General features: G+C 60.3%; 1 protein-coding gene across 5 annotated transcripts in view; it reads left to right on the top strand.

Annotated features, from left to right (window-relative positions):
• Nucleotides 1-24,735, top strand: part of KIAA0930 (KIAA0930 ortholog) — a 38,864-nt gene extending 14,129 nt beyond the window's left edge. For 3 of the 5 annotated variants that reach the window (XM_060656114.2, XM_060656111.3, XM_060656113.2), the window contains exons 2-10: nt 8,880-9,031; nt 12,672-12,797; nt 12,902-12,979; nt 13,338-13,439; nt 14,696-14,836; nt 15,200-15,394; nt 18,162-18,324; nt 19,605-19,763; nt 20,284-24,735. In XM_060656114.2, coding sequence (XP_060512097.1) covers nt 8,880-9,031; nt 12,672-12,797; nt 12,902-12,979; nt 13,338-13,439; nt 14,696-14,836; nt 15,200-15,394; nt 18,162-18,324; nt 19,605-19,763; nt 20,284-20,324 — 1,157 coding nt within the window. In that variant the 3' untranslated portion in view covers nt 20,325-24,735. The remainder of the gene's footprint in view (nt 1-8,879; nt 9,032-12,671; nt 12,798-12,901; nt 12,980-13,337; nt 13,440-14,695; nt 14,837-15,199; nt 15,395-18,161; nt 18,325-19,604; nt 19,764-20,283) is intronic. The other 2 variants (XR_009616886.3, XM_060656112.3) reach the window with 2 other exon arrangements.
• Nucleotides 24,736-26,601: the final 1,866 nt, after the last annotated feature.

The following is a 26,601-nucleotide window of genomic DNA, read 5'->3' as shown; positions in this document are numbered from 1 at the left end:
TAACATTAAAAGCTTTGATCTTCTGGAGTTTATTTTGGTTGCGCACAGACCCAGCCTCGTTCTTTTTCCTTAAGCCTGCCAGTTGCCCCAAGACCAGTTGCTGAAGAGTCGGTCTCCGGCCTGCTGGTTCGAAGCGCCATGTTTATATAAACTAAATTACGGTGTGTTTTTTCTGTGTTTGCTTTCTGTGTTCTTGCCTTGATCTGTCTGCCGATGTGTATCACCATGTTGCTTTCATTAACCAGTTCGTTCATTTCACTTGCTGATTCAGTTAGCCAATATTTATTGCTTCCTGTAGGCTGAGCACTCTTCTAGGGACTAAGTATGCAGCCGCGAACAATATGATCACAGGGGAAAAATCTTCATACCTTCACGGAGCTTACGTTCTCATGGGGCATCTCTGTTCTCCTAGGGGCAGGTGTTGGCAAAGCGTGGGCCAGTTCTGGCCTGACGCCAGTTTCTGTGTAAATAAACTTGTGTTCGAACATAGCCATGCCCATTTCTTCACATGTTGCTCTGGGTGATTTTGTAGGTGAGACAGGACCATATGGCCTGCAGAAGCTAAAATATTTTCTGTCTGGACCTTTTCAGGGAAAGTGTGTTGACTCCTGTCCTAAGGAAAGTCCGAGAGCAAAGTAACTAAATAGGTAAAATACGGATGATGTGCTACAGGGCCAGGTTCAGGAAGCTGGAGAGGAGACGTTGGGGTGGGGGTTGCAGGTTTCAGTCGGGTCAAGGGCTTGGAAAGGCTTTCCCGAGAAGGCAGGCGTCTGAGTGAGGTGCTGGAGGGAGGCCAGGAAGCACTTGATGGAGATTCGGAGGAAGTATCCCCCGCAGGGAGCATTTGAAGCAGGGAAGGGACAAGAACTGATTTCACAGGACCAGTTAGAAAGCCGTACCAGTAACGCGGGCAGCCAGGCGATGGTGGCTTGGGCCCGGGGGGAGCAGTGGTTCCCGAGAGATGGTTGGATCCCAGGTTTGTGAGAAGATGGAATCCATGAAATGATACAAAGTCACAGTGGCAGGGAAAACAGAGGAAGCAATGGTACAAATGAACAAACGTGTGCATCAACAAACCTGCCCAGGAACATGATGGAAAAGTTTTTGTTGGAGTCCGCTTCCGGTCGAGATGGTAGCCGGAAGGTGATGCAGGGTCGGGACGTTTCTCGGGTTGTTTTCTAGCATCCGGTGAACCTCGACGTTGTATTTGCCACAAGTCTGTGGGTTAACAGGTCCCCGCTCTCTCCTCTGTTCTTGACCTCGCTGGTCGGTTTCTGTCCTGCAGGTAGACCCACGGCCCCGGGCAACACCAAAGGGTGATGACGGGTGGTTGGGGCTGTTAGTAGTGCCTGAGGGTTTTGGGCTTTTTCCGGTGTGGTTTTTAACAACGATAGGAACTCTGCCCCCACATGGTTCTTCCCGAAGTGTCCTGGCCGTTCGCGCTAATTCGGACACATTCTCTTGGCATTTTCTGTTGGCTCATGTTAGATGACCAAATTACTAGAGTCGCTCCCTCTGTGATTTGAATATTCCCAGCCAAGATCTCGGCAAACCTGTCAATTATTCAAGTCTTTGAAAAAAAAACTCTGAACGGAGTATTTCTTCCCGTTACACCTTCTGCCTGGATTTATACTTATGACTTCTAGTGTTTGAATAATTTTTCAGTTGAGTTTTTTGCATTTTCCAAGTCAGGTATAATGTGATCTGTAAGTCATGATAATTTTACTGGACTTTCACGATTTCTATTCTTAATATCTTGGTTGTCTAATTGCAGTGTCTAGTATCTTATACTTAATTTGTCTCCAATGTTTTCTACTTGAGCTGTAGACCACGTTTAAGGAGCTACTCATTCATTCCTATTTTATGGAGAATTAAAAAAAAATTTTTTTAACGTTTATTATGTATTGAGAGACAGAGAGAGACACAGAGCATGAGCAGGAGAGGGGGCGGCACAGAACCCAAAGCAGGCTGCAGGCTCCGAGCTGTCAGCACAGAGCCCGACGCGGGGCTCGAAGTCACAAACCGTGAGATCATGACCTGAGCCAAAGTTGGTCGCCCAACCAACGGAGCCACCCAGGCGTCCCGAGAAATTTTTTTTTTAAATCAAGAAGGGGTATTGTATTTTACTGAATGTTTTCTCAGTACCATGGAAATGATCACGTGTTATTATTTTTTTTGATCTGTCAATGTATAGTGCATATACACTAGGTAGATTTCCTAATATGGGACAGTTTTTGTATTAGATTAAATCCTGCTTGGAAATGGCATATACTTTTTAATACTGCTTCGAAGATTTTTGTGTTGCTGTCCACAAGCCTGTGCTTTCCTGCATGCACATGTATACGCATGCACTATTTTTGGAATCAACATTATGCTGCCTTGTTAAAAAGAATTTGCAGATTTCTTAGGCTCTAAAAATGTATGAGTCGCACTGGAACTAGCTGTTTCTTGAGGCTCTGGTAGAATTGCCCTCTCAAAAACATCTCTTGGCCTGCTACTCAAAGTACCTTTTTTAGAAGTGGCTCCCGGACAGTTTTCTCTGTTGTAATACACGGTTCTCATTTTTAATGGCTGTGAATGTTTTACTCGGGGTGTTGTTACCACGGCTTGCTTATTAAGCCATGTGGTTTAATGGTCTTAAAGTGGACGGGGGTGATTTCAAGGAATGCCTCCCAAAATCTAATTCACGATTTCTCAAAGGTCTGGTCAACGGACAATAATTTGCCGGAGGCAGGGGAAACAGTTGGACCCCTTGGGAGCTGACGGCTATTAGTTCTTCCCATATGGCCCATCTTCATTATTCATGGATCAATATTTGGAAATTCACCTGCTTGCTAAAATTTATTGGTGGCCACCAAATCAGTACTTACGGTGCTTTCGTGATTAATTGCAGACATGCGCACAGTGGTGAAAAGTTTGAGTTGCCTGACGGGTGCAGGTTACCCACCCCCTGAGGTCGAACAAGGTGACCTTCTGCTTCTGCCTTGTCTCAGCTCATACGGTACACGAGTGTCCTTTTGCGGTCGATTTAGTGCCTGTATTTTGCATTTTTGTGCTTTGTGTTGGTGATTTTGCTGTTTATTATTTATTTATTTAAAAAAATTTTTTTTTTTTTAACATTTATTTATTTTTGAGACAGAGAGAGACAGAGCATGAACGGGGGAGGGTCAGAGAGAGCGGGAGACACAGAATCAGAAGCAGGCTCCAGGCTCCGAGCTGTCAGCCCAGAGCCCGACGCGGGGCTCGAACTCACGGACCGCGAGATCGTGACCTGAGCCGAAGTCGGCCGCTTAACCGACTGAGCCACCCAGGCGCCCCGATTTTGCTGTTTAAAACAACACCAAGGGGCGCCTGGGTGGCTCAGTCGGTTGAGCATCTGACTTCAGCTCAGGTCGTGATCTCATGGTTCGTGAGCTCGAGCCCTGCTCCCAGTGAGCCCCACTTCTCTCTCTCTCTCTCTCTCTCTGCCCCTCGTTCTCATGCGCCCCCATCTCAAAAAATAAAAATAACAAATAAAGCAACCCCAAACATAATGCTTCGGTCTGTCTGGTCCCAGGCATGAGAAGGCTGTGACCGGCCCTTGTGGAGAAGGTCTGTGTATTAAGTGAGCTTCGCTCAGGCGCAAGTTACTGTGCTGTTGGCCTGCGTTCGGTGTTGAGGAATCGACAATGTATCAAATCAGGTGTCCTGAAACAAACACACATAAAACAAGGTTGCGTGTTGATTGGTGGACGACAATGTGTCCAGAGGCTTGCAGAACCTAACTGGGTATCCCCTTAGGAGCGCTGGTGTGGCCCCGCCAACCCCGTGCTGGGGTGACATTGTGACCCCGCTGACCCCACGCTGGGGTGACCCGCTGACCGCGTGCTGGCGTGACACGGCCAACCCCGCGTTTCTGGCTAAAGAACATAACAGGGTGCTCGGGTGGCTCAGTCGGTTAAGCATCTGACTTCGGCTCAGGTCATGATCTTGTGGTTCACGAGTTCGAGCCCCGCGTCGGGCTCTGTGCTGACAGCTCAGAGCCTGGAGCCTGCTTTGGGTTCTGTGTCTCCCTCTCTCTCTGCCCCTCCCCCACTCATGCTCTGTCTCTGTCCCACAAAAATGAATAAACGTTAAAAAAAAAAAATTTAAAAGATGGTGCTTTAGGACCCCGGGCCAGCAGGGGAGGTGGCCCTCGGGCGGGGGGGCTGTCTGCAGTGTTTCCCAGGTGAGTGGCCCAGCATCAGGGGCTGCCTGTCTCCCATAAGTCCCTCCACTGGGTTCAAGGGTCCTGAAAACCCGCTGGCGAAGGAGACAGGGACACAGGGACGGGGAGAGTGTTGCAGGTGAGGGAGCTTCCTGCTGGAGTGGCAGCTGCCTGGCTTGTGACCCAGGGGATCTCTTGCTGGGCAGGCCTCGGGAAAGGCCACGTTGCTGAGAGAGATGTGCAAAGCAGCAGCGCAGAGGGTCCCCACGAACCCATGTGTGGATGGAACTTTACAGCTTGCAAAGGACGCTCTGTTGGCCTCTCACCCCGTCCTCACCGTCGGTTCCGGGAGGCCGGCAGGTGAGACCCATCTTACGGATGGGGTCACTGAGGTTCAGAGAGGTTGTGTGAATTGGCTGCCTGGCTAGTGCGGAGTAGAGCTGGGACCTGAACTTGGGTGTGCCTGCAAATTCTGACACCGCACCGTGCCTCCAGGAGCCAGAACTCCCGCCCAGTCTGGACTCTCGACCCTAGCTTTGGACTTGGAGCGCGAGGTCTCCGAAGACTGGCGGGGGGGGGGGGGGGGGGTCCCCCCCCCCCCCCCTTCTCCACCCCCGTCCATTCTCTCTCTTTCGTCAGCCCTATGCCATTCACCAAAAGTTGTACCTTCACGGGAAAAGGGGGTGTCCTCTTACTGTTAACAATACTGGAAATAAAATAAAAGCAGAAAGGAAAAGATAGTCCCTATCGGGCCCAGCGGCTCCCGTCACTCTCGTTGTTTGCTTCTGGTACTTCCTTGTGGCCCCCCAGCTCTGGTCAGCGTGTCTGCGGCTGAAGCCCTGGGCTCTTCCCCGTCGGATTACACGCCATCCTGGACCTATACAACTTTTTACTGACGTTACTGGCGCCCAATTCACGTAAAACAAACTGCATGCGTGTAAAGCGGAAGCCCTGATGGGGTTCGTGGCAGCGCGCACCTGGGGAGCCACCACCACGAGAGGCAGAACGTGTGGGGACATTGGCCATTTGCTGCTTGTCCCTGCAGGCAGAAACCCGCGTAGCCCTTTACGCTTGCCTTCGGCAGGTCTGGAGATTTATCCCTAGCATTGTGTGGATCAGAGTTTGTTTTCACTTTCAGTAATAGGCCACTGACTGGCTGTGTCACGTCGGTCCGTTTTCCTGGCCTCCAGTTTGGGGCTGTCACGAATAAAGCTTCTAGGAGTATCTGTGGCCCGGTGTTTACGTAGACACGTCTCATCTCTTGGGTGAGTACCTAGGAAGGGCTCAGTCGGTGGCAAACATGTATGTTCGTAAGACCCCGCCAGTTTTTGTAAGTGGGATTTTTGTAAATACCAACCCTGCCCTCTTAAAGACGACAGCTCGTTCTTTGTCATGGATTTTTCATTACCAGTGGGATTAACGTTTTCCCACCTTTTTGTTAACTGGTTATGCTACCTCTTTGGGTGTTTCGCCCACGTAGCTGTTAGGGTCTTAGGCATTTCCTTCCGTAACTTCTGTGATGTCAGTTCCTTCTATATTACGGACGTCTGTTGCTCGACTGCAGATTTCTCTCTCCTGGTTTTCGAGTTCCCTTTGATTTTCATTTTGCTTCTCTGGGACACGAGGGCAGTTTCAAGCGTTCCGGAGGACAGCTCTTGACCTTTGTGATTTCTCTTCCTGCTCTTTGACTTTGAGCGTCCCGGGCGTGGAGATGGTCTGGGGGTCTGTGCCACCGCCGTGTCGCCCGTGGCCCCCTTCTGGCGGCTGTCCTGGTGGCTCTTTGACTTGAACACCTCTCCCGCCTCCCAGTGGGACGTTCTTCACCTTGTGTTAGAGTGAGGTGTGCGGGGCTTTCCCTGACAGTTTGAGTTTCTTCCTGCGGGGCTTGTTGGGTTGGTACTAAGATAACGTTAACGATTAACGTTAAGATAACGTTAACGGCGTCCATGGTGTAGACCGAATTTCGAAGCCCCTTGTTCCGTTCAGAGCTCGGTGCTGGGTCTCCTAACTTGCACGTGCCGGGCGCCTGGTGGCAGGCTGGGTGAGGGTCAGCCCTCTCCTCTTCTCTCCCATCGCACCTGCTCGGTGCACACAGTAGGCCTACCCGCCCCCACGCACTCGTCCTGCTTCCACCATGGAGTCATTGCTTTGGGCCCTGGGGAGCCCAGCAAGTGGGGCTTCTTTGGGGCTTGTTAAGTCCGGGACCTGTGGCTGACGGGGGCGGGGGGGGGGGGGAGAGAGCAAGTGGCAGCTGGTGTGTCCCAGCAGAGGTGGCGCTCGCTGGGGTTGGGGGTTGGGGGGAGACGGGGGACGGCTGGGCGCGTGGCACCCACAGACCGCTGCCGGCCACCTGGCTGCTGGGGGTTTGGTGGGGGGCATTTGCGTGCCGGGCCCAGCACCGTCCCCTCCGAGAGGTTTGGGTGTGGCCGGTGGAGAGTGGGGGACCCCGGAAGGGTGGGCTTTGGGCCGAGCCTTCGTACGAGGCGTGAACTACTAGCCAGCCGTCTGCTTCAGGCTCCGGGGTCTGCGGACTTTACTCCTGGGCCTGGGTGGACGGGGTGCGACCAGAGTGTTTTTAGCGCCGTGAAGCAGGGAAACGGGGGCCCCCTCGCCTGGCCCCCGCTGCGCCCCTCTATAGAGGGCAGACGGGTGCTTGTTTTGCGCCCACCCCCGGAACTTTGCTCCTGAAGCCAGACTCCATCCCCCGCCCAGGAAGCCTTCCGTCCTCTGCGCTCCCCGGGCGCGACAGCTGCTCACCGGGCATCCGGGTCCTTCGTTCCGCCAGGTTGCCCAGCATAGCGCGGGGGCGTTTGTCAAGAGCCTGAGTGCGGGTCCGAGGGGTCTGCGGCTGCATCAGCTTCTAACTGTGAGCTTGAGAGAGTCCTTGAACCTCCCGACGGTGGGTTTCTTCTCCTGTGCGGTGGGGCGCCGTGACTGTTGAAGGGCTCCCCCACGTGGGGCTCCTCGCCCACGACCCACAGGTGGCAGGCGCGTCACGAATCACAGCCGGTGGCCTGCTCGTCATCCCTGACACCGACTGGGTGCCCAGCTGGCACCGGGTCACTGCCGGGTGACTTGTGTCAGCACAACGAAAGCGATCCCCCGCGGAAGGACGCTGACAGCCAGCTTCTGCCTCTCCGTGGCAGGTGGCGGGGCTTTGAGCCGCGACTCCAGCAACTCACGGCCAGAGTGGCTTCTGGGGAGTTTTCCAGGGCTGACGGGGCGCCTCCCCTCGCCTCTGCAGGGCACCCGCAGTGCCTGAGGTCGGCGTGGTGGGAATTTCAAAGCAGTGATGACACCCGGTGGGCTTGGTTCCACCTGGTGCCGGTGAGCCTGGGGCCGACGGGCAGGCTCCCTGACCTGGACCCCCGATCAGAAGGCCCCTTCTGTCTTCCTCCCTCTGGGAGCCAAGCAGGGCGTGGGAGTGGGTGGGCCACAGACTGCAGGCGGCGGCCTGGCAGAGGGCAGAGGCTGGTTTGGAGCCCCGGTTCTTTGGTCTCGGTGTGGCTGAAATGAACAAAAGCCCGGGGTTTTCTGCGATTCAGTCTTCCAGAGCCTCACGGCTGACCCCGCGGGAGACCACAGTCCTGTGTCGGGGGAGGGGGCCGGCACCGGCCGGCTCTCGGGTTCCCCATCCCTAGGGGTGGGGACTAGGTCTTTCTGGCATCCCAAACCCAGGACGAGGTCACAGTGGTGGAATAGTTTCTGGAAAAGAGAGGAAGAAACCAGCAACAGTTTAATCTTTTGAGTTCGTGAGAAGCAGCCCTGTCGGGTACCTTGACATTTCGTCGGGTCTGCCCAGAAAGGAAGCCCACCGTCGTAGACCCCGCTCTGTGCCAGGCACGGGCTCTGTATGTGCCGCTTCCCGGGCAGCTCTCGGTCAGTCGACATTCGCTGTGAGGAACCTAGGGACCAGAGAGCCCCAAACAGCCTGCCTGCCGTCACCCAGCAAGTGGCCGAGCTGGAGCGGGCACCCAGGTCTTTCCCACCAGAGCGCTTGGGCGACTTCTCGTGCGGGAAGGACGATGACAGATTTATGTATCCCGAAGAAAAAGTATTTGTAATGAAAGAAAGAGTGTCCCCCCCCCCCCCCCCCCCCCCCGAAGATCAGGCAAGAACAGATCTGGCGTGAAAGGCTCCGCTACGTGCAGGGGTGAGGGAGGGGGTGGACGCCTTCCCTGCTTTGTGCCTGCGGCCCGGGCTGTTCCTTTAAGTCGGGTTCTCCGTGGGAACTGCCGCAGCCTGGGGTGGGGGTGGGGGATGCTGGCCGAGGGTGGTGCCAGCCTGCCTGAGCTCCCTCCGGAGCCTGAGCCTTCGTCAGCTCCCAGCCCAGACAGCGGTGACGCTGACTCTCCTCAGGGCCTCCCTTCCCTCCGAAGCTGCTGATTCATCCACGCCGAGTCGCCGGGGGCTGTGGGGCTGGGAGCCGGGCTCTCGGGCTCTGCTGGGTGGAGGCATTGGGCCTGCTGGGAGGTGTCCCTGAGCCCCCGTCCCCTGGCCGGGGTGGGGGTGGCGGTGAGGGAGCAGGGGGCTTAGCGCATCGCAGAGAGAGCTCCAGCAGATTTCCAAGCAGACATGCAGGTTGGGGGTTGGGAGTGCGGAGAAGGGGGGGGAGACAGGGCTTGGCCAAGGTCACACGCCAGGGCCGGGTTGGCCCGTCCTTTCTCAGTCTTCTCTGGCCTCCCCGCTGCAGGGTGCTTCAAGGATGACCGCATCGTCTTCTGGACGTGGATGTTCTCTACCTACTTCATGGAGAAGTGGGCGCCACGGCAGGACGACATGCTTTTCTACGTGCGCCGGAAGCTGGCATACGCGGGCAGCGAGGGCGGCGTGGACGGAAGGAAGGTGAGCCAGCCCCCCCGGCCCCAGCCCCGCATCCCTGCGGGGTCCGCTCTTAGCCAGCCGCGTCGGCCTCCCTGCAGTCCTCACGCAGGTGATCAGGGGAAAGTGATGCCCACGGAGCACCTGCTGGGTGCCAGGGGCCGCGTGGAGACGGCCACACACGCCCGCTGGTCTTCGTGACCCTGGAAGGGCAGGGGTTCCATCACAATTGTACCTTCGAGGAAGCAGGTTCAGAGGCGAGGTGATTTGGCCAGCATCTCCCAACAGAGCAGAGATTTGACCCCGGGGGCCAGGGTCAGCCCTGGCCACGGGCAGGATGCCGCAGCTCAGAGATGATGCTGGCAGGTCTGAGCCCTTACGTGCAGCAGACACGTTACCTGTCGTGTCCTCCCCGCCCCCGGACAGGTCAGACGGGGAGACCAAGGGCTCCGAGGCGACGTGACTCACCTAGGGTGTTCCCTCCACTAAACCGAAGTGCGCGGACGAGTTTATAAGACAAACTTCGCACGTCTGTCTGTTTTTCAGAAGCGTTGCTAGCTCGTAAAATGTTTAAGCGACCTGTATGCCAAACGTGGAAATGTGTCGTTTTCCTTTCTGCCCCAAACTGGGAGGGCTGTGGAGGCGGGTCTGGAGCTCACAGACCCCTGGCTCCAGGCGCAGTGGCCTCTGACCCCTCGGCCGCGGCCTGTGAGCTGTGGCCCGTGTGTCAAGTGCGGGGAGCCCCCTCCCTGCCGCGTGCCTGTTGGGCGAGCGTGGCACTCACAGCATAGGTGTTCTGCGAACGGACAGGCCTGGTGGCTGCTGCAAAGGAGACGCCGTGATTGGGTGCCGGCGGCCCGAGAGCCGACGCAGGAGGACCCGGGGTTGGGCGGGGCCCTTGGGCCTCCGCGTGGCGCGGCAGCCGGCTGCGTACCCGGAAGTGTGTCACACAGAGCCGGGCGACACGGTAAATCCGGTGACCGGAAGGGGTAGAAGTGGTCGGCAGAGGCCACTTGGGTGAGGTGAGTCTGCAAGGATGGAAGGAGGTTCCCTAGCAGGAGGGGCGATGGCCCAAAGCGGGGGCCTGCAGCTGCGCGAGAGCCCCGTGCATTCAGGTGGCCGCGGGTGGTAGCGTGCGGCCTGGGCACAGAAAGGTGGGGGGCGAAACGAGGTAGGCGCAGGCCAGACCGTGTGGAGGCTGAAGGTCATGGCCAGGAGTTGGGGCTTAGCAGGCTGTCGGGCTGGAGGGGTTGGAGCAGAAACGAGGGAGGGGGTCAGGTGCAGGGGCACGGACATCAGGTCGGGACGCAGGGGGGCAGTCAGCGGGCGGGGTGCAGGGAGGCCGAGGAAGTGAGCTCAACTAGCAGGGCTTCAGGTGACTGAATGTGGGCCAGGTCCCTGACTTGGGCCCAGGGTGAGTGCGATGCCCTCACAGGAGGGGACGCAGGGGGACGGAGTTGAGTGTGGGGCAGGTTGAGTGCTAGGTGCCCGTGGGACATCAGACGACGATGTCTTCTGGTGGTGATCTCCTGTCTGAAAGTCAGCAGAGAGACCAGGGACAGGGTCTCGGGTCAGGACCACTGGCTCTGAGATGACACCTGGGGCCGTAGGCATGTGTGGGAAGCGGAGGGAGACTTTGAGGTGTGCCGGTCAGAGGGCCTGGGGCCGAGCTCTGTGCTAGCCTGAAGCCAGAGGGACCAGCAGGAGACGCTGAGCGGCTGGCTGGAGAGATGGGGGTCCCAGGAGAAGGGGGCGTGGCCAGCGGGGACACGGGACCTGGCGAGCCAAGTCCGGCAGGGTGAGAAGGGGGGCAGGGGGTGCCCTCTGGGAGGGACGAAGAAAAGGCCCCAGTTGGTGGAGTTGGCGGGGGCAGGTATTGGTGGAGAGGTCCATGAGCTGAGCACCTCGGGAGCCTGGCCCAGGGCTCCTCAGCCCCGGGTCACCACGCCCGCCCTGTCGGGGGGGGGGGGGGGTGCATCTGGGAGATCGCCATTCTGGCTTTGTCTCCCCGTGACTTGCCATGTGACTGTGGCCCATCAGTTCCTCCCCGGGGCTCAGCCCGTCCGGGGAAGGGGGCTGGGCAGATGCGCACTAAGGTTAGGGTCCTCTGATTGCACACACCCCGGAGACCAGACGTGTGGGATGGCGTGACCGCACGAGTCCCCTGGCAGAGAGGGTGGTGAGCACCGAGGGAGCCTCACTGGCTGTGACCCTCACTGTGGGCATGCTTTCGTCGCTCAGCGCAGCCCAGGGGCACAGGCTCACTGAGAGGAAACGGGAACCACCGAGCATTCTGCCCAAGGGCACGCCGCCAGGGGACCGCAGGGCCGTGGCCTCTGCCCGCCAGCCGGCACCACTCTGGCCTGCCGGCCTCTGCCGGAGCTCACGTTGCAGACATTGGGAGTCTTTTCCCAAAGGCCACCTGCTCAGATCAGAGGCTCTGATAATAAGGATCTGAGACTCGCAGCTGGACCTTGAATTTTGGGGCCGGGGGAGGCCCCAGCTCTGGTTAGAGATGGTTTTCTCAGCCCCACCCAGCCTTGAACTCTCCGGGAGGCAGGCGGGAGAACAGAGAGGCCAGGTCCCAGGCATGTTCCCAGGGGGGCCAGGTGAAGAGGTGGGAAGGAAAGTTTCTTGGATCCAGGACTGAGGAGTTTGGGGACCAAGTGCAAACTCTCGGGAAGGTTTGGGGAGCATGTGGCAAGTCCAGCTGCCCCCATGCTAGAATGTTCCATCGAACACCGCAGTGAGCAAATGCAGAGGCCCCTCCCCCTCCGCACTGGGAGCACAGAAATGACTCAGACCTGGCGCTGCCCTCGGGGGGCCTGCAGTCTATTGGGACACACAGAGGGCACAACTGGGGACACAGGGCGGTCGGTGCTGTTGTAGTGGGAAGAACGGGGGGGGGGGGCAGGGGCGGTTAGGGGGAGCCCACAAGAGAAGGCGGTGACACCTGGCCTCGGCGTTGTAGGACAGAGTGAGGGGACCACGGTGGCCCAAGGGCATTCCCACTGGAGGGACCAGCACACGTGGAGCTGGAGGGGGCGCCAAGCACCTACCAGAGCGGACTGGGTAGGGTTGGGAGGGCAGGGGGCGGGCGGCGACGTGGGGAGACCCTGCGGGCCTCAAGGGTGCAGGGTGGGCACGGAGGGACACACAGGGAGAGCCGACGGCCGTTCCCAGGCAGCCCCTCCGCCCCCACCGCCCAAAGGAACAGAAAGGGAGGAAAGCGCTGGGCAGGCGCAGTGTGGGCGCTTCCGCGCAGCGGCGCCTGCGCGCTGCGGCTTCTCTGCGGCAAGCCCACCCCCTCCCCCTTCCTGCGGCTGAGCTGGTACCCGGTTGCCATAGCGACCCGCGGGGGGGGGAGGGGGGCTTCCGGCGCTCGGCCGGTGGTGGCGGGCGGCAGGGTGGACAGCCCCCTACAGGCAGGTTGCACGGAAGCCGTGTGGGTGGGACGGGAGGCTGGGCACCCCGCGCGTCCTGCTGCAGGGCCCGAGGGACCCCCCCCCCCCCCGCCCCGCCCAGGCGCACTTCTTGACCGCCCTGGGGTCGCATCGCTGGAGTCCGCGTCCGCGTGAACACCTGCCCACCCAGTAGTGGGGCGGGGGTGGGGAGGAAGAGCCCCGGAGGCCACGGCCAGGCTCATCCGTGCCCATCCTCGCAGCTGGCAGAGACTGAGCCCGAGGTGGACGTGGAGGTGTACCGGCGTGACTCCAAGAAGCTGCCGGGCCTCGGGGACCCTGACATTGACTGGGAGGAGAGCGTCTGCCTGAATCTCATCCTGCAGAAGGTACAGGGGTGTAGTGGGGGGCGGGGCTCCCGGAGGAGGGCCGTCCTAGGCCCCGAGGGACAGCAGACCCCTCCACGCATGCCGTTCTGCGCGCTCTCTTCCAGCTGGACTACATGGTGACATGTGCCGTGTGCACGCGCGCCGATGGGGGGGACATCCACATCCATAAGAAGAAGTCCCAGGTAAGCCGTGGGGCTGAGGGCCCGCGGGCCTCCTGACGGCCAGCACAGCCCAGAAGTGGCAGCCACCGGCTGCTCAGGGTTTTGGGGGGGGGGACACCACCCGCCCCCTCCTCCTTCCCTGCCTCGAGGTGAACTTCTGACCAGAAAAAGCCACGTGGCTCCTGGGGTCCTGTGTCGCCTGCGAGGAGCACACAGAACCAGGTCGTCCCCAGCAGCTCCTTGTGGAGCGACGTAGGACCTGACCTGGCTTTGGCCTGGCCCTGAGCAGCGTGACCACAGCGACCTGTCCCTCGAGTGGCTGTGGGCCTGGGTGCGGGGGTCAGGCCTCGCTCAACCCTCCACATCTCCTTCCTTTCAGCAAGTGTTCGCGTCCCCCAGTAAACACCCCATGGACAGCAAGGGTGAAGAATCCAAGATCAGCTACCCCAACATCTTCTTCATGATCGACAGCTTCGAGGAGGTGAGCCACACGCGCCCAGCCATGTCTCCCCTCGGGCTCCCGGTCAGGGGCGCGGAAAGCTGGCCTCCCTGGGGCCTCACGTGCTTGCAGACAGGCGAGGGCGGTCCCGACTCCGACCCCTGCGGCTCCCCCTCTTCCTGGTGCTGGACTTGGGGCCAGGGGGGCCCCCCTAGCCCTGAGCCTGTTTTCTCATCTGTAAAATGAGCGTCACGATCATGCGTCCTACTTACCTTACCCGTCAGGGTCGAAGATCAAACGAGCGCATGGGTGGAAAGATGCGTCATGAACGCCTATAAAAAGGGCTGCCCGGGCAGGAGTCATTAGTGTCTCCGTGAAAACTCCAAATAAGTGCCTCCCCGCCTTGGGATGCTAAGACGTCAGGGGGGCCGGGCTTCGGAAGTTTCTGGGCCAGTCTGGGAAAACTGGGACGCGCGGCAGAAAGTGACTCAGCCGGGGAGCACCGGGCGCACCCTGCCCCCACTCCGCTCCTGCCCAGCTGCTCTCCTCCGCCGAGGTCCCTCCGCCGAGGTGCTTGTACTCGCCTGCAGGTGGCCAGGACCCCCGGGAAGGCTCGCAGAGAAGGGAGCACATGTTGCGGGGTCTCACCTCAATTTCACGGTGCCTTGAAGCACCACCTTAGTTAGGCTCAGGGGACGAAGTGCCCTCTCTAGGCTCACACGGCCCGTGCGTGGCACAGCCGAGATTTGAACCTGAGTCTGGGTGACCTGGAAGCTGGGTCTGCGCACCAGCTCCGGGAGCAGTGACAGGATGCAGAGCTCCCTGTCTCCCAGGTGGATGGCCACTCCGGGTGCTCCTGAGGGCAGGGGTGGGGCGGCTGGGGCTGGGTGCCCGAAGCCAGAGGGAAGGACATGCTGGACAGCGGGACGGACAGACCACGCGCGCCGTTCAACTCCACGTGAGGGCGTGCGATGAGCGTCATCGTCCTCCCAGTGGCCAGCGGGTGGCGCATCCCCTTCCTGTCCCAGAGTCACTGTCGTGAACCTCCCCCTGCCAGACACCGGCCCTGCTCCCCCTGCCATGGCTAGGCCGCCCCTGTGCTGGTCCCTGTGCCATAGGGGCCGGGCTGCGGCCCTGGGCGAACAGCGTGACATCTGTGTCCCCTGCCAGATGGGAGCTTCTGAGCAGTCCTCCCGGCGGCCCCGGGCGAGGGAGGGCTGGTGGCCTGGGAGGCAGCCCGTGTTTGGGAGGTGGGCAGCTGACACTTGTCCCCTCTCCTCCTCTGTGCCCCATCCCAGGTGTTCAGCGACATGACAGTGGGGGAAGGAGAGATGGTCTGTGTGGAGCTGGTGGCCAGTGACAAAACCAACATGTTCCAGGGTGTCATCTTTCAGGGCTCCATCCGCTACGAGGCACTCAAGAAGGTGTATGACAACCGAGTACGTGCGTGGGTGGCCCCGCGGCCCCTCTGTCCCGGTCCGGCTCCGCCTGGTGCCGTCGCCGCCCCTCCTCCGCACCTGTGGCCCCGCGCGCCTCTAGGTGCTTCGGGGCCCGCGTTAATGTTCCTCCTCGCTGATCCGGGCACGCTTGATCCGAGGGACAGGAGGCCCCACCCCGAGTGCAGCCACTCCCGAAGCCGGCCCTGGCTGGAGGCAACGGGGAGGAACCGGGTGGACAGGCCGCTGTCCCGCAGCCGGGCACCGTCCTGAGGCCGGCCCCTCCCAGGACACTAGTGACTTGTGTCCCCAGGAAGAGCCCATCCCTCCGTGCGCTGACTCAGGCCGTCCCCCGCCTGCCCGCAGGTGAGTGTGGCTGCCCGCATGGCACAGAAGATGTCATTCGGCTTTTACCAGTACAACAACATGGAGTTTGTGCGCATGAAGGGGCCCCAGGGCAAGGGCCACGCTGAGATGGCAGTCAGCCGTGTGTCTACCGGTGACACATCCCCCTGCGGGACGGAAGAGGACTCCAGCCCGGCCTCGCCCATGCATGAGCGGGTAAGGGCTGCACAGCTCGGGGAGGGGCCTCCCGTCCCTCGGATCCGCTTCCCACCGCCTCCCTGGTCCTTACAGCCCCCCGGTGAGGTAGGTGGCGTCACCCCACCCCTCGGGTGAGGAGGCCGGGGTTCAAAGAGGGCAGTGACTTGCCCAAGGTCACACAGCAGGTCCGTGCGTGGGCCAGCTTCCCTGAACTGCCAGCTGCAGCTGGGCTAAGCCTAAGGGGGACCCGGGCTGGTCCCGGCACCTGCCTCCGGGCACATGCTGGCCGGGCGGGGGCACACGGCCAGCCTTCCCTGGGGACTGCCTTGGGGATGACGATGAGTTAGTTAGCCTCTCCTCCTGCCCTGTGAGGACGAGCGGGAGAACACGAGGTCCCGGAGCCGCCCAGCTCTCCCCTCGGCCTGGCCCGCCGGTTTACCAGGTGCCGTACACGTTGAACTCTAGCGGCAGCCCGTGGGTAGGCATGGGTGTTCCTGTCCGCTTGCCGGATTTACTGGCGCCGCCCCAGGTCACACGGCTCTCGGGTGGCAGCACGGAGCCTTTGAACCCCGCTCTTTCTAGGCCACCGTCCTTCCGCAGGGGTGGGAAGCCGAGGTCGGTGGCAGCTGTATTCCCAGGGCCTCCCGTGGGGCCCAGGGCTCGGGCGGGAGAAAGTCTGCAACCCGCTGGCTGCTTTTGCCCCGCTTGGGTCTGGCAGGGGGTTGCCGCTCGGAGCTGTGGGTCTTGGCAGGGGTGAGGTGAGTGAGGGCGCCGGGGGCCGGGAAGCAGCTTTGGCCAGCCCGCCTCCAGGAAAGGGCTTGGGGGTGAGACACCGTGGGCTGGAACCCGGGCACCGCTGCTCGCGTGACCTGGGACCAGTCTCTTCCCATCCCGAAGCGGGGAGCCCCGCGGTGGTGGGAGGCTCAGAGTTGCTGCTGAACAGCGGGCACCTGGCTCGGGCGTGACCTCAGGGGTGCTTCCCCAGCCACCAGTCACCACTGGCTGTTGACCTGCTTGGGAGAGTGACTCTGAAGGGCGTGGAACGCCCTTAGTGCTGACGTGCCCGAGATGAGGAAGCCTGTGTTTGCTACGCTTTTTAGTGTAAAACCGTTAGCCGCGCATATGCCCAGGCAGCCAGATAGCAGGTGTCTCTCTCTCCTTCGTAGCCTTTTTGGTTTCGTTCCTTCTGCAACGGATGTGTTTGAGAAGCAAAATAAAAATAATAAGTGCTATTTTTTTTTTTTAATTTTTTTTTTTATTTTTACGAAGACCAGGGTGGGGGTTCCAAGCGGAGGCTTCCCCTATCCGTGAAATAGAGGCTGCTGATAGATTTCTGAGCTGACGGCGGAGAAAAGGAGTCTGACTCCTCTCCCCGGCCCTGCGGAATGTGTATGTGAAAGGCCTCGCGAACAGAGAGATGTGTTACTGGACTTGCCCGAGTCTTGGCTGTTCCCATCCATCTAGTGGCAGTGAGAGTCCCTCCCTCCCGGGGTGGTAGTTGGGGGGGAGGGAGATGGCACCTGGCTCAGAGTCTCAGGGAGGCCCGGGGTCGAGGGAAGGGACCCGCCAGGGTCGTGCAGGTGCCGGTGGCGGGGCCTGACCTCCTGGGGACTGCTCCGGCCCCCCGCCACCTCTGTGCTTCCTGCCGCTCGCCCCCCTTTTCCAGAGGGGTCCTTTGTAACCAGCTCATGACAAATACAGACTGTGTGTGTATTGTGGTATCTGGTGTTTTGTTTTGTTTTTTCTATCTTTTAAAAACCTTCCCTGGCTTGTGGGAGGACCGTCTGCAGCCCAGCGGCCGCCGCGACTTTGCCGGATGTCGGAAGCCGTGACGAGGAGGCTGATGGGGCTCCTGAAGTCTCAGTCCCAGCTCACGTTGTTCCTCAGATTCTTGTTTGCGTGGGGAGGAGGGAGGAGATGGGCCAAGTTCCCTCTGCCTGGAACGCCCTTCCCCCCCTTCTTCACCTGGCGAACTCCTACTCGTCCTTCAAGACCCATCTCGAGCGGCGTCTCCTCCAGGAAGCCTTTCCTGATGTCCCAGGCTGTCGACCCCATTTGCTCTGTGCTCCCCTGTATCCTGTGCTTCCCTTTTTCTGTCTCAGCAGCCAGCATTCAGTCTGTGGTTGTCGCTTTCCGAGTGTGTCGCCCCCACAGCAGACTGTGAGCTCCTTGAGGGCAGGGCCCGGTGTTGTGTGCCTGTCTGTCCCTTGTGCTGCGCCTGCCTGGCCCCGCGTGGGTGTCCAGAACGTTTGGTGCCTGAGCGGTGTGGTTACGAGAGACGAGGGGACGGAAGTGTTGGCTGCTTCGCCATTGCACTTCCTCGAAAGGGTGCGGGGGCCGAGAGGGACGGGGGCTTATCAGCCGAGAAGAAATTGGGGTGAAGAGCTTAGGAGGCCGAAGACCTGGGTTGAACCCTGGTTTTGACCCCCTCCTGCTGGGTGACCTTGGGCGGGTCAAGGTCGCTGTCCCACCTTAGTTTACCGATCTGTCCGATGGGGCTCCTGTCTTGCGGATTGGTTGGGAAGCTTGCGTGGATCCCTGTGCCGTGGCAGGGGGCTCGGGCAGCGTCCGCAGCCAGGCTTTGTGCTGGCCGGTGTCTGGGGCCCCTATGGGGCCCCTGGCCCCTCCTTGGGCAGAGCTGGCAGCGAGGTCCTCCTGCCCTCCCTCGAGCTGGACCGGCCCCCGGTGCCCGCCTAGCCCCAGGAAGGCCCGCCCTCCGGTGGGTGGGGTCGGGGCCCTCCCGGGGTCCCTGGGCTGCCCCGTGACTGCGGCTCTTTGTTCCCAGGTGACCTCCTTCAGCACGCCCCCCACCCCGGAGCGGAACAACCGGCCCGCCTTCTTCTCCCCGTCCCTCAAGAGGAAGGTGCCCCGGAACCGGATCGCTGAGATGAAGAAGTCTCACTCGGCCAACGACAGTGAGGAGTTCTTCCGGGAGGACAACGGAGGGGGTGAGTGCGGCCGTTTCTGCCCGGAGGGCCAGCCGCGGCCCTGTTTCCTCGCGGTTCGGTCCCTCGTTCGCAGCTGGAGAGCCGGTGGGTGCCCGTCAGGGCTGGGGAGGAGCCGTGGACGGGCAGACGGCCAGACGGAAGTCCCTGCCCTGAGGAGCTCCCGCTCTGTGGAGAATAGGAGGCACCGTCGGTTTGCAGACTTTTCCGGATGTCGATGGTCTGACTGTTGCACACGGAGGGTCCGAGAAATCCTCGCCTAGTGGGAGACGAGCTCTCTGGTTGATTCCTGCACTTGGTGACTTCAGGCTGCCGCTGTGCTCCTCCTCAGTGCCCTCCCTCTAGAGCCTGCACGGGGGTGACCGTCAGGGTCTCCTCAGGGCCCACCTCCCCGCCTGTGGTGACCGGGCGTCTCTGCCTGGGTCTGTGGGGGCCCCATCCAGCCCACTCGTGCCCGGCAGAGTCTCCCAGCTGCCCCGCACCTCCCACCGTCTCCCCGGCCAGGGCAGGCCCCGCGGCCAGCGAGCCCCACGCCGCGAGGCCGGGAGGCACCCCATCTAAGCGGCGGGAGGCCGTCGGAAGGTTTTAAGCAGGGAGTGACAGAATCAGATGTGAAGGCTCGAGTAGCACTGAGCGGTCCCTGCAGGGAAGGGGCTGTAGGAGGCAGGCTGGCTCCCGGAGACGAGATGTGGGTGCTGGGCACCGGGCGCTTGCGCCGCAGGGGTGAAAGGGTGGCCCCTGGCCGGAGCTGGGGCCGTCCTCGTTCTGAGCGCCAGGGCCCAAAGACAGAGGGCCCCAGCCTCGACCTGCTCGTGTGTGCTTGGGCAAAGCACCCTCCCCACCTTGGCTCCTTTCCAGATCAGTAGGGAAGGGCTGGTAGGCACCCCAGCCTGCCTCCCTGGGTGATCCATCAGAGCGGGTGGGGCCTCCCAGCCTCGCCCTGGGCCCTGCACGCTGGTGGCCCACTTCCGGTGACAGATGGGCCACGGGGAAGCAGAGAACACAGTGGGACGATGAGCCAGGTCCCGCAGAAGAGACTGTCCGGGATGGGGAAGGGGGGTCAGGGACGGCTGGAGGGGTGGGTGGGGCTGGGCGGGCAGGAGGGAGTGGGGCAGCCACAGGCCAGGGGCGGGCAGCTCTGCGGTAGGTTGAGGCACGGAGGGGCTGGCGGTCAAGGGCCCAGGCTGCGGCAGAGGCCGCGCCAGCCCCTTAGGCAGCCGCCTGCGGTGGGGGGTGCTCCCCTGGTCCTCCCGGGGGCCCTGACTCGGCCTTCTCCCCTCCAGCGGATCTGCACAACGCCACCAACCTGCGGTCTCGGTCCCTGTCTGGCACGGGGCGGTCCCTGGTTGGGTCCTGGCTGAAGCTGAACAGAGCGGATGGAAATTTCCTTCTCTATGCACACTTGACCTACGTCACTTTGCCGCTGCATCGGATTTTAACAGGTAACTACGCTGCTGGAGGCCGAAAACCGGATGGCTTTTTCGTAGCCGACCTGAGACCTGCTCCTGGGGCTGTCCTTCCCCGTCCTGTTGTTTCCAGCCCAGAGCCCATCAGCAGGTGTCCGTGTTGGGTTCTCGGCCTCCCGTCGAGGCCTGTGGATGGGGCCCCTTCTCACAGCTCTCTGGAGGCTCCTCCTGTCCCCCTCGGGTGACTGCGGGCCCCTGGGTGTGAGTCACGGGTGGGCGGGGCGAGGCGCCTGGGGCCGGGCAGGGGCTCCAGACTCGGGCCGGCCGGTACGGGAGCCCTGCTTCCCCCCCAACCCCCCCCCCCCCCCCCACCATGGCCGGGCCGTGCAGCTGCTCCGAGGCCGGTTCCCGTCTGGAGGATGGGGACGACCGGTCTCGCAGCCCCGGGAGGGCGCGCGAGGAAACGCGCGGAAGTACTTGGCGCGGACTGCCCGCGGAATCAGAGCGCTCGGGGTGTTCACCTCCTGGTCTCGCCCGCCCCCTCCCGCCGCCCTAGACATCCTGGAGGTGCGGCAGAAGCCCATCCTGATGACCTAGCCGTGTGCAGAGCCCGCGCGGAGCCCCCCCGGCCCTGCCCGGCCCCGGGCGTGCTGCCAAGTGCCTACCCGTCCACCGCCACCGGGGTCTTCTGTGACAGCCCAGCCAGGCGGGGCCGCTCGACTCCGGGGGCCGGGGCCGACTCCACGAACACCAGCCCAAACTGAAGTGCCTCTTTCTCCTCCCCTGCTGGCTCTGCTCCCGCCCCTGTGCCCAGCCGCCATCACGCGCCCCCCCCCCGCCCCCGCCCGTCTCTGGAGGGCCCTCGGCACCCAGAGAGGCCCAGAGACGCCAAGGGGCTGTAAGAGCAGAGGAGCGCCCGGCGCCCGGCTTGTGTCCAGACCTACGGATCCGACGTTCACGCTCGGACAGACCGCAGGTGGAGAGACCCCCTCCCCCCCCACCAACCCCGGTCGGGGGCACTCAGTGTGTCGGACCATCAACACTTCCCCGAGGAGAACTGGCTTCAGAGTCTGTAACGCTGTACCGGTGAACTCCGGCGTCCGAGTTAGTCCCGACCCGTCCGCCCTCCCTCGTTCACCGCTTGGTTATAAATGGGTTACCGCAGGGTTTTAAACGGGGCACGCGGCTGTTGAGGCTTTTGCCCTGGGCTGGGAATACCTCACCCCACGCCTGGTTCCAGAAAGGCCTCGAGCTGAGCAGACAGGCCCCGATCCTGCCAGAACGGCCTTTGCTTCCAGCCAAAGAGCACCACCAACACACACACCTCCGCCTTGGAGATAATCCCGCTCTGCGCCTTGGCTGGCGTGACCCGCAGAATTTGGACTCTGAGGGCAGGTGGGACGGCTCGGTCGTCAGACAGAGAAGAGTGTTTTGGGGGAGTGCGGTGGAGTCGGCCCCCTCCCGGGAAGGTTCTGGGTAGAACCTCCATCCCATCCCAGGGCCGGGGTTGGGGGGGGGAAGGGGAGCTGGGAAGGGGATGGGGTGTTTCCCGGAGCTCGTTTCCTTTGACTGAGCGTGCCGGTCCCGTTTCTCAGACCAGCTCACTGAGGCAAAGCGGAACTGGCCTCCACGCGGCTGGTCTGGTGGGTTGGCGTGAGCGGCCTGGTTCCGGCTGGAGGGAGTCCTGCCGGTGATGACAAACCACGAGCCTTCTCCAGAGCGGAAGCGTGTGCCCCGCCCCCGTGGGAATAAACTGTAAGCTGGGTCTCTGTCACCACGTTGTTTTGTTTGAAGTCCCCAGGAACACGTGAGGGTTTCCAGTCGTGCGTAGAGATCCTCTCTGCGAGGACAGAAGGGGCCGGAGGGGCTCGCCCCCACCTGTTCTATTCTGTGCACGCTGCAAGGGTTTGCGCTGGGCTCTGGGAACGGGCTGCTTTGGGGCTTTCTCTAGATTTTGTATGCTGTTATTAAAAGCAAGCTATTGCGTTTCATTCTGCCTCAGTTTGCCCACCTGTACAATGGGGCTGATACCACCTACCTCACCGAAGTCTCCAGGGTTGCAGTGTACGACTGGGTCGGGCGGCCGCCACCCTGCACGGCTCGGCTCGGGGGTAGACCTGGGATGCCTCCCCGCCCCCCAGCATCCGTGTGTGTGTGTGTGTGTGTGTGTGTGTGTGTGTGTGCGCGCGCGCGCGTGTGTGACGGGGCTGGGCTGGAACAATCTCGCATTCTCGGCGGCGCCCAGCTCCTGCTTGGCTGTATCCCAGCTGCCTCAGGACTTTGCGTTCCGGAGCAGTGTTTCAGGACAGCACAGAGCCAGGCCTCGCCCCTCAGACCCCTGAGCGCGGCCCCGTGTTCCGGGAGTACTCTCCGGGGGACCCAAACGCTGTCCCCCAGTGTGTGTCTAGGGTGGCTAAAGTACAGCTTTTTCTTCGGGAAATTTTTTCCTCCCTGGTCATCTGGGGTCTTAAGACTCTGGAACTCAGGTCTCGGGAGAAATACGCTCCTGACGTCTCTCCCGTGGAAGAATGAGGTAGCTCCCACGCGGAAGTCCAGAGGGGCACGAGAGGGTTCCCCCCCCCTGCCGGAACCGGGCCCTGAGGCTCAGCCCCCGCTCCCGGGGGGCCCTGGGCACACCAGACGCCTCCTCTGTAAGGTGACACACGTGAGTTCTGCCCGCGTCACAGGCGAGCTGAGGATTAGTGATGGTACCGTGCGCGTACAGGTGCTTGGCGGGTCCTAGAAACGTGTGCAGCGGTGGAGTTTGGAGACGACCCCTCATCTGTGACACACGCGAGCGGATGCGCACGACGGTCTGGCTGTTTTCCATCCAGCACGAAGGCGGCGCCAGCCTGCGCGGGCACCGTGCTGTCGTCACGCCCAGCCTGCGGGCGAGGAAAACGCACAGCGACGGCCGGAGTCCCGTCCAGGCAGCCGGCCCCGGCCGTACCGCGCCGTGACAGACGGACACGCGTCGTGGAGGCCACCTTTCTCGATCTGTGCAGGACATGCTGGTTTTAGAAGCACTTGGTAGCTGGGCAGTAAGCTGTCCCCCCGAGGCTTATTTTTTCAAAGCGACCAACAACATCAGTGGCAAAGTAACAGTAACAAGGGACAGGGCCGAGACCGGGGCCCCAGCGCCCTGGTCCTGCTGTGTTCCTGGCGTTGGTACGGTTTGCCTTCTCGCAAGGCCATCTTGCGTTTTGCTGGAAGCGTGCCCGTCTCTTGTGTGACGCGGGGATGGCCAGAGCACGCGTGCATTTCTCAAATGGGAACTGGAGTCAAAGTACAGTTTTCCTGGGAAGAGACGAGGCGTCGCTTTTTGGGCCATGACCGAGAACGTTCTCTCTTGACCAGAAATGTCACGGTCCCGGAGTCGATGGACGGTGTGTCGCCTCCACTCCACCTGTTAGCGCCTCCAAAGCTGCGGGAGCGTTTGGTCTCCCACGCGGAGGTCTTACAGGAACTGCCCGTTGCTTCTGTAAACAGCCGAGGCTCGGGATGTCAGAAAAAGAGTATTATTTATGATATTATATAGTCAACAAAGAGCAACAAATAAAGCGAGGAAAATATTCTGCAGCCCAATCAACTTGCAGAGGGAAGGGTTTTCCGAAGAGCCCCGTTCTTGCCAACGTTTGGGCTTTTCAAGGACCGTGAACAGACCCTCAGAAATGAGGTTTCTGTTCTACACGGAGCAGAGTCTAGCCAGTAGACCCTATGGTGAAACTTCTTTTTCTCCCCCGTTAAAAGACATTCCAGAAGGCGGGCCCTGTGCGGTCGGTAAATTGTAACGACTGACGTGACTGCATTTGACCCTGTCATAATTTGGAGGTCTTGAGGCGCTGGCCGAGATTCTTTAAAGGCGTCCCACGTTAAGAGGCTGCCAGCGTTTTCCATGAGCCTGGACAGCTTCTGCCCGGGCACGTGTTCTGGGCGGTTTTGCACATTAGCAAGAATGGGGGTTTCATGGCCAGTTTCAAGCCCAAGTATCTTTTGACATGACGTTGATTCTTCCTGTTCAGGCTGCTTCTCGTCTCTGTAGCAGAAAGCAGAATTCTCTTAAAACGCATCGCCACCCTGACGGGGACACAGGCTCCTGGAGAGAGGGAGGCAAGGGCTGGCCGACACCTCCCCCAGAGCGTGAGCCTGAAGTGACCTCCTGGTCCCGTGGCCTGAGTCGGCCTGGGAGGGGGGGGCGGTCACCTCTGGCTGCTTTCCTCTGTTCTTTTCCACCTGGTGTGGCACTGACCTGGTCCTCGGGGGGAGAAGGGAGTCCTCTGGCCTTTTCTCTGAACCTCCGGAACGAACAGCCTGGAGAACCCCTTGGTTCCCACGCACAGAAGCCAGGCCGCCAGGCTGCCGAGGGGCCTGGGGCGGGGGTCAAAGCGCCACGGCGGGTAGCCCCCCGAAGTGGAGGAAGCCGCAGATGCACGGAGAGAGTTAGTTCGCGGTTTTCCTCGGTCCCCAAGGCAAGCGGGCACCTTTATTTCTGCGGCTCCGGTCCTGGCGCACAGGAGACCATACGTAACGGTGATGCCCCAGCTCTGCCAAGGTGGCAGCGGCGGGAAGCTTTCAGTCCCTCTTACCTTCCTTGTGCTTTTACGCACGTCCTCAGCTCGCAGGGGGGGGGGCCGGGCGGGTTGGGTGTAAATAGGGACCTTTTCTGGTTTCCAGACGGACTGTGTGTGTGAGAGTACTCAACCCTGCAAAGAAAACCTGTTGAGATTCTTTTTCACGACCTTGAGGCTTGAGTAATGTGGTTTCTACAAAATCTGTTTTAGCAAAAACAGCACGACGGCATCATTGGACACGTTAGGATCTGACTGTCCCTGGCGTTTCCATAGCAGCAGCAGCGGCAGCTTCTGGGCCACCCGTCTTCGGTATACAGAAACCATTTCTGAGCAGCTCTTGGTTGGCTGTGAGCTGTGCTGTGCGGGTTTTGCATTTCTGTTGAAGGTTGATTTGCATGTTGGATATTAAATTTCTTTTTCCTCCGTGTTTTCCTCCAGTGGATCTGTACTTGGTTATTTTCTTTTCTTTATTGGGAATTTCAAATTAAATACGGATATTATAGCAATTCGAGAAACTCGGTGATTGAACCTTAATTTGCCTCCCCCCCACCCCCACCCCGCCAAAGATTTCTTCTTCAACTGTTTTTGGAGCTTTCACACGAATTCCTGTTTTGGAAGGGTCGGAGCCAGACAGCATCCACCCCAGGGCCCCGGCTCCTGGGAGCTGGGGACTCAGGCCCGGGACTGGCGTGCCCACGGCTTTGGTTTGGGCAGAGGTGGTTATTTGCAAAAACAAATCCCAAGAGACATGTCTCTGGTTTAGCTCCAGTCCCTGTGAAGCAGTACATGCCCTTCCGCCACACCATCAGATTTCCCACACTTAATTTCTAGAGAAACTCTTAAAAAGCCCTCATGGCAGCGGGAACGTGACTAGGGGCAGAGCGAGGGGTCCCAAGTTCAGGGACGGGCTTGCAGGCTCTCAACAGGCTGCTCGGCCTCCGGGAAGATGGCTTTCTGGGCCGTGGCTCTCTGTTGCCTTGAGACTCTGCAGTTAATCACGCTGAGTGGAGCGTGTTGCCTGTTTTCAAGCGGGCTCTACCCGCCAGAGGTTGAGGCGGGCCGGTCGCAGACGTTGGCAGCCTCTGCGTCTCGGGGCTTTTTGTCCCCACGCGCCAACGGACTCTCAGTTGGGTCTAAGGTGCAGAGCACGCATCACCTCCCACGGTGGGAAGCGATGGGACAGGAAGTGAAAACGGGAGGGGCGTCTGCGAGGAGCACACACGCAGATCCAGAAATATGGCGAGAACGGTCACATCGGTGACCTCCTGACAGTCTTCGCGTTCGAAGCGTCTGCACCAGAATTTTCGGAGGCAGCACCACCAAGGGCAGCCCGTGTGAGGGCGTGCTGACACCAGGCGGTCTAGGGGCTGAAAAAAAGGCAACGTCCTCGTTGCCATCCAGATCCAACCCCCTTCTCGCTAGATAAGGAGGCGTTTTTAAAACAGTCACCTGAAAGGTCTTCAGCAGGTGTCTGGAGGGGGCTGTCTGGGGGGCTCCCTGCAGTGAACTCATCCTGTGAACTGCCTACTCCTTGAAGGGCTAACGCTGCCGTTTTGGCTCTTTTTTCCGCCCTGGATGAACTTTTAGGGATCGTCATGTCCTAGCTTAGAAGAACACGTCGATTGGAAGAACAGACCTTTGGGAATTTTATATTGGGAGGAGGGGAAACCGGAAGAGAAATTCACTCGTGCAAGAACATAGTCCATTGTATATACACGTGGTGAACGGGGGACATGGTGGACTTCGTGCTGGGCTGTTAAAATGACACAACAGCTGAGAAAATTAAAGAAGGGCAAGCGTTGGCTTTGGCGGGGGACGAGAAACCAAAAGGCGTCCTTTCTTTTGCTCACAGATTCGTTGATTCCCTCTTGCCCTGGCCTCTACGAAAGCTGACGGGTGTGACAAGGGATTTCTTTCCTATGTGTGGATTGAGGGTCGTTCATCTTGGAACCGGACTTTAATAGAACAATTGGATTGCTCAGTTGGAAACAACCATGGTTTTTAGTGAACTTTATCGTTGTTTTGAATAAACAACTTTGTTTCAGAAGGCTTTCGTCCATTCCAGAAGCCAGTGAGTGGAGTCCTTGGACAGGCGCGCACACGCCTTCGAGCGGCACGCTGGGCAGAGCCTGCGTGGCTCTGGGTCTCCCCAGGCGCGTGGCAGCGGGGGCTGGGTTTTCTCAGCCACAAAGTGGGCTCACCACCTCCCGCCCTGGGTGCACAGAGGGTGGAGACACGCGTGTCAAGAGGCTGCCAGAGTTCCTGTCGACAGAGTCCCGGCCGTCCCGCTGCTGAAACGTGCC

This window comes from Panthera onca, chromosome B4 (genome assembly GCF_046562875.1).
Source record: "Panthera onca isolate mPanOnc1 chromosome B4, mPanOnc1 haplotype 2, whole genome shotgun sequence".
NCBI classification, from domain to species: Eukaryota; Metazoa; Chordata; class Mammalia; order Carnivora; family Felidae; genus Panthera; species Panthera onca.
Note: the sequence above shows the minus strand (reverse complement) of the source record. Positions and strands in the feature narration are given on the sequence as shown.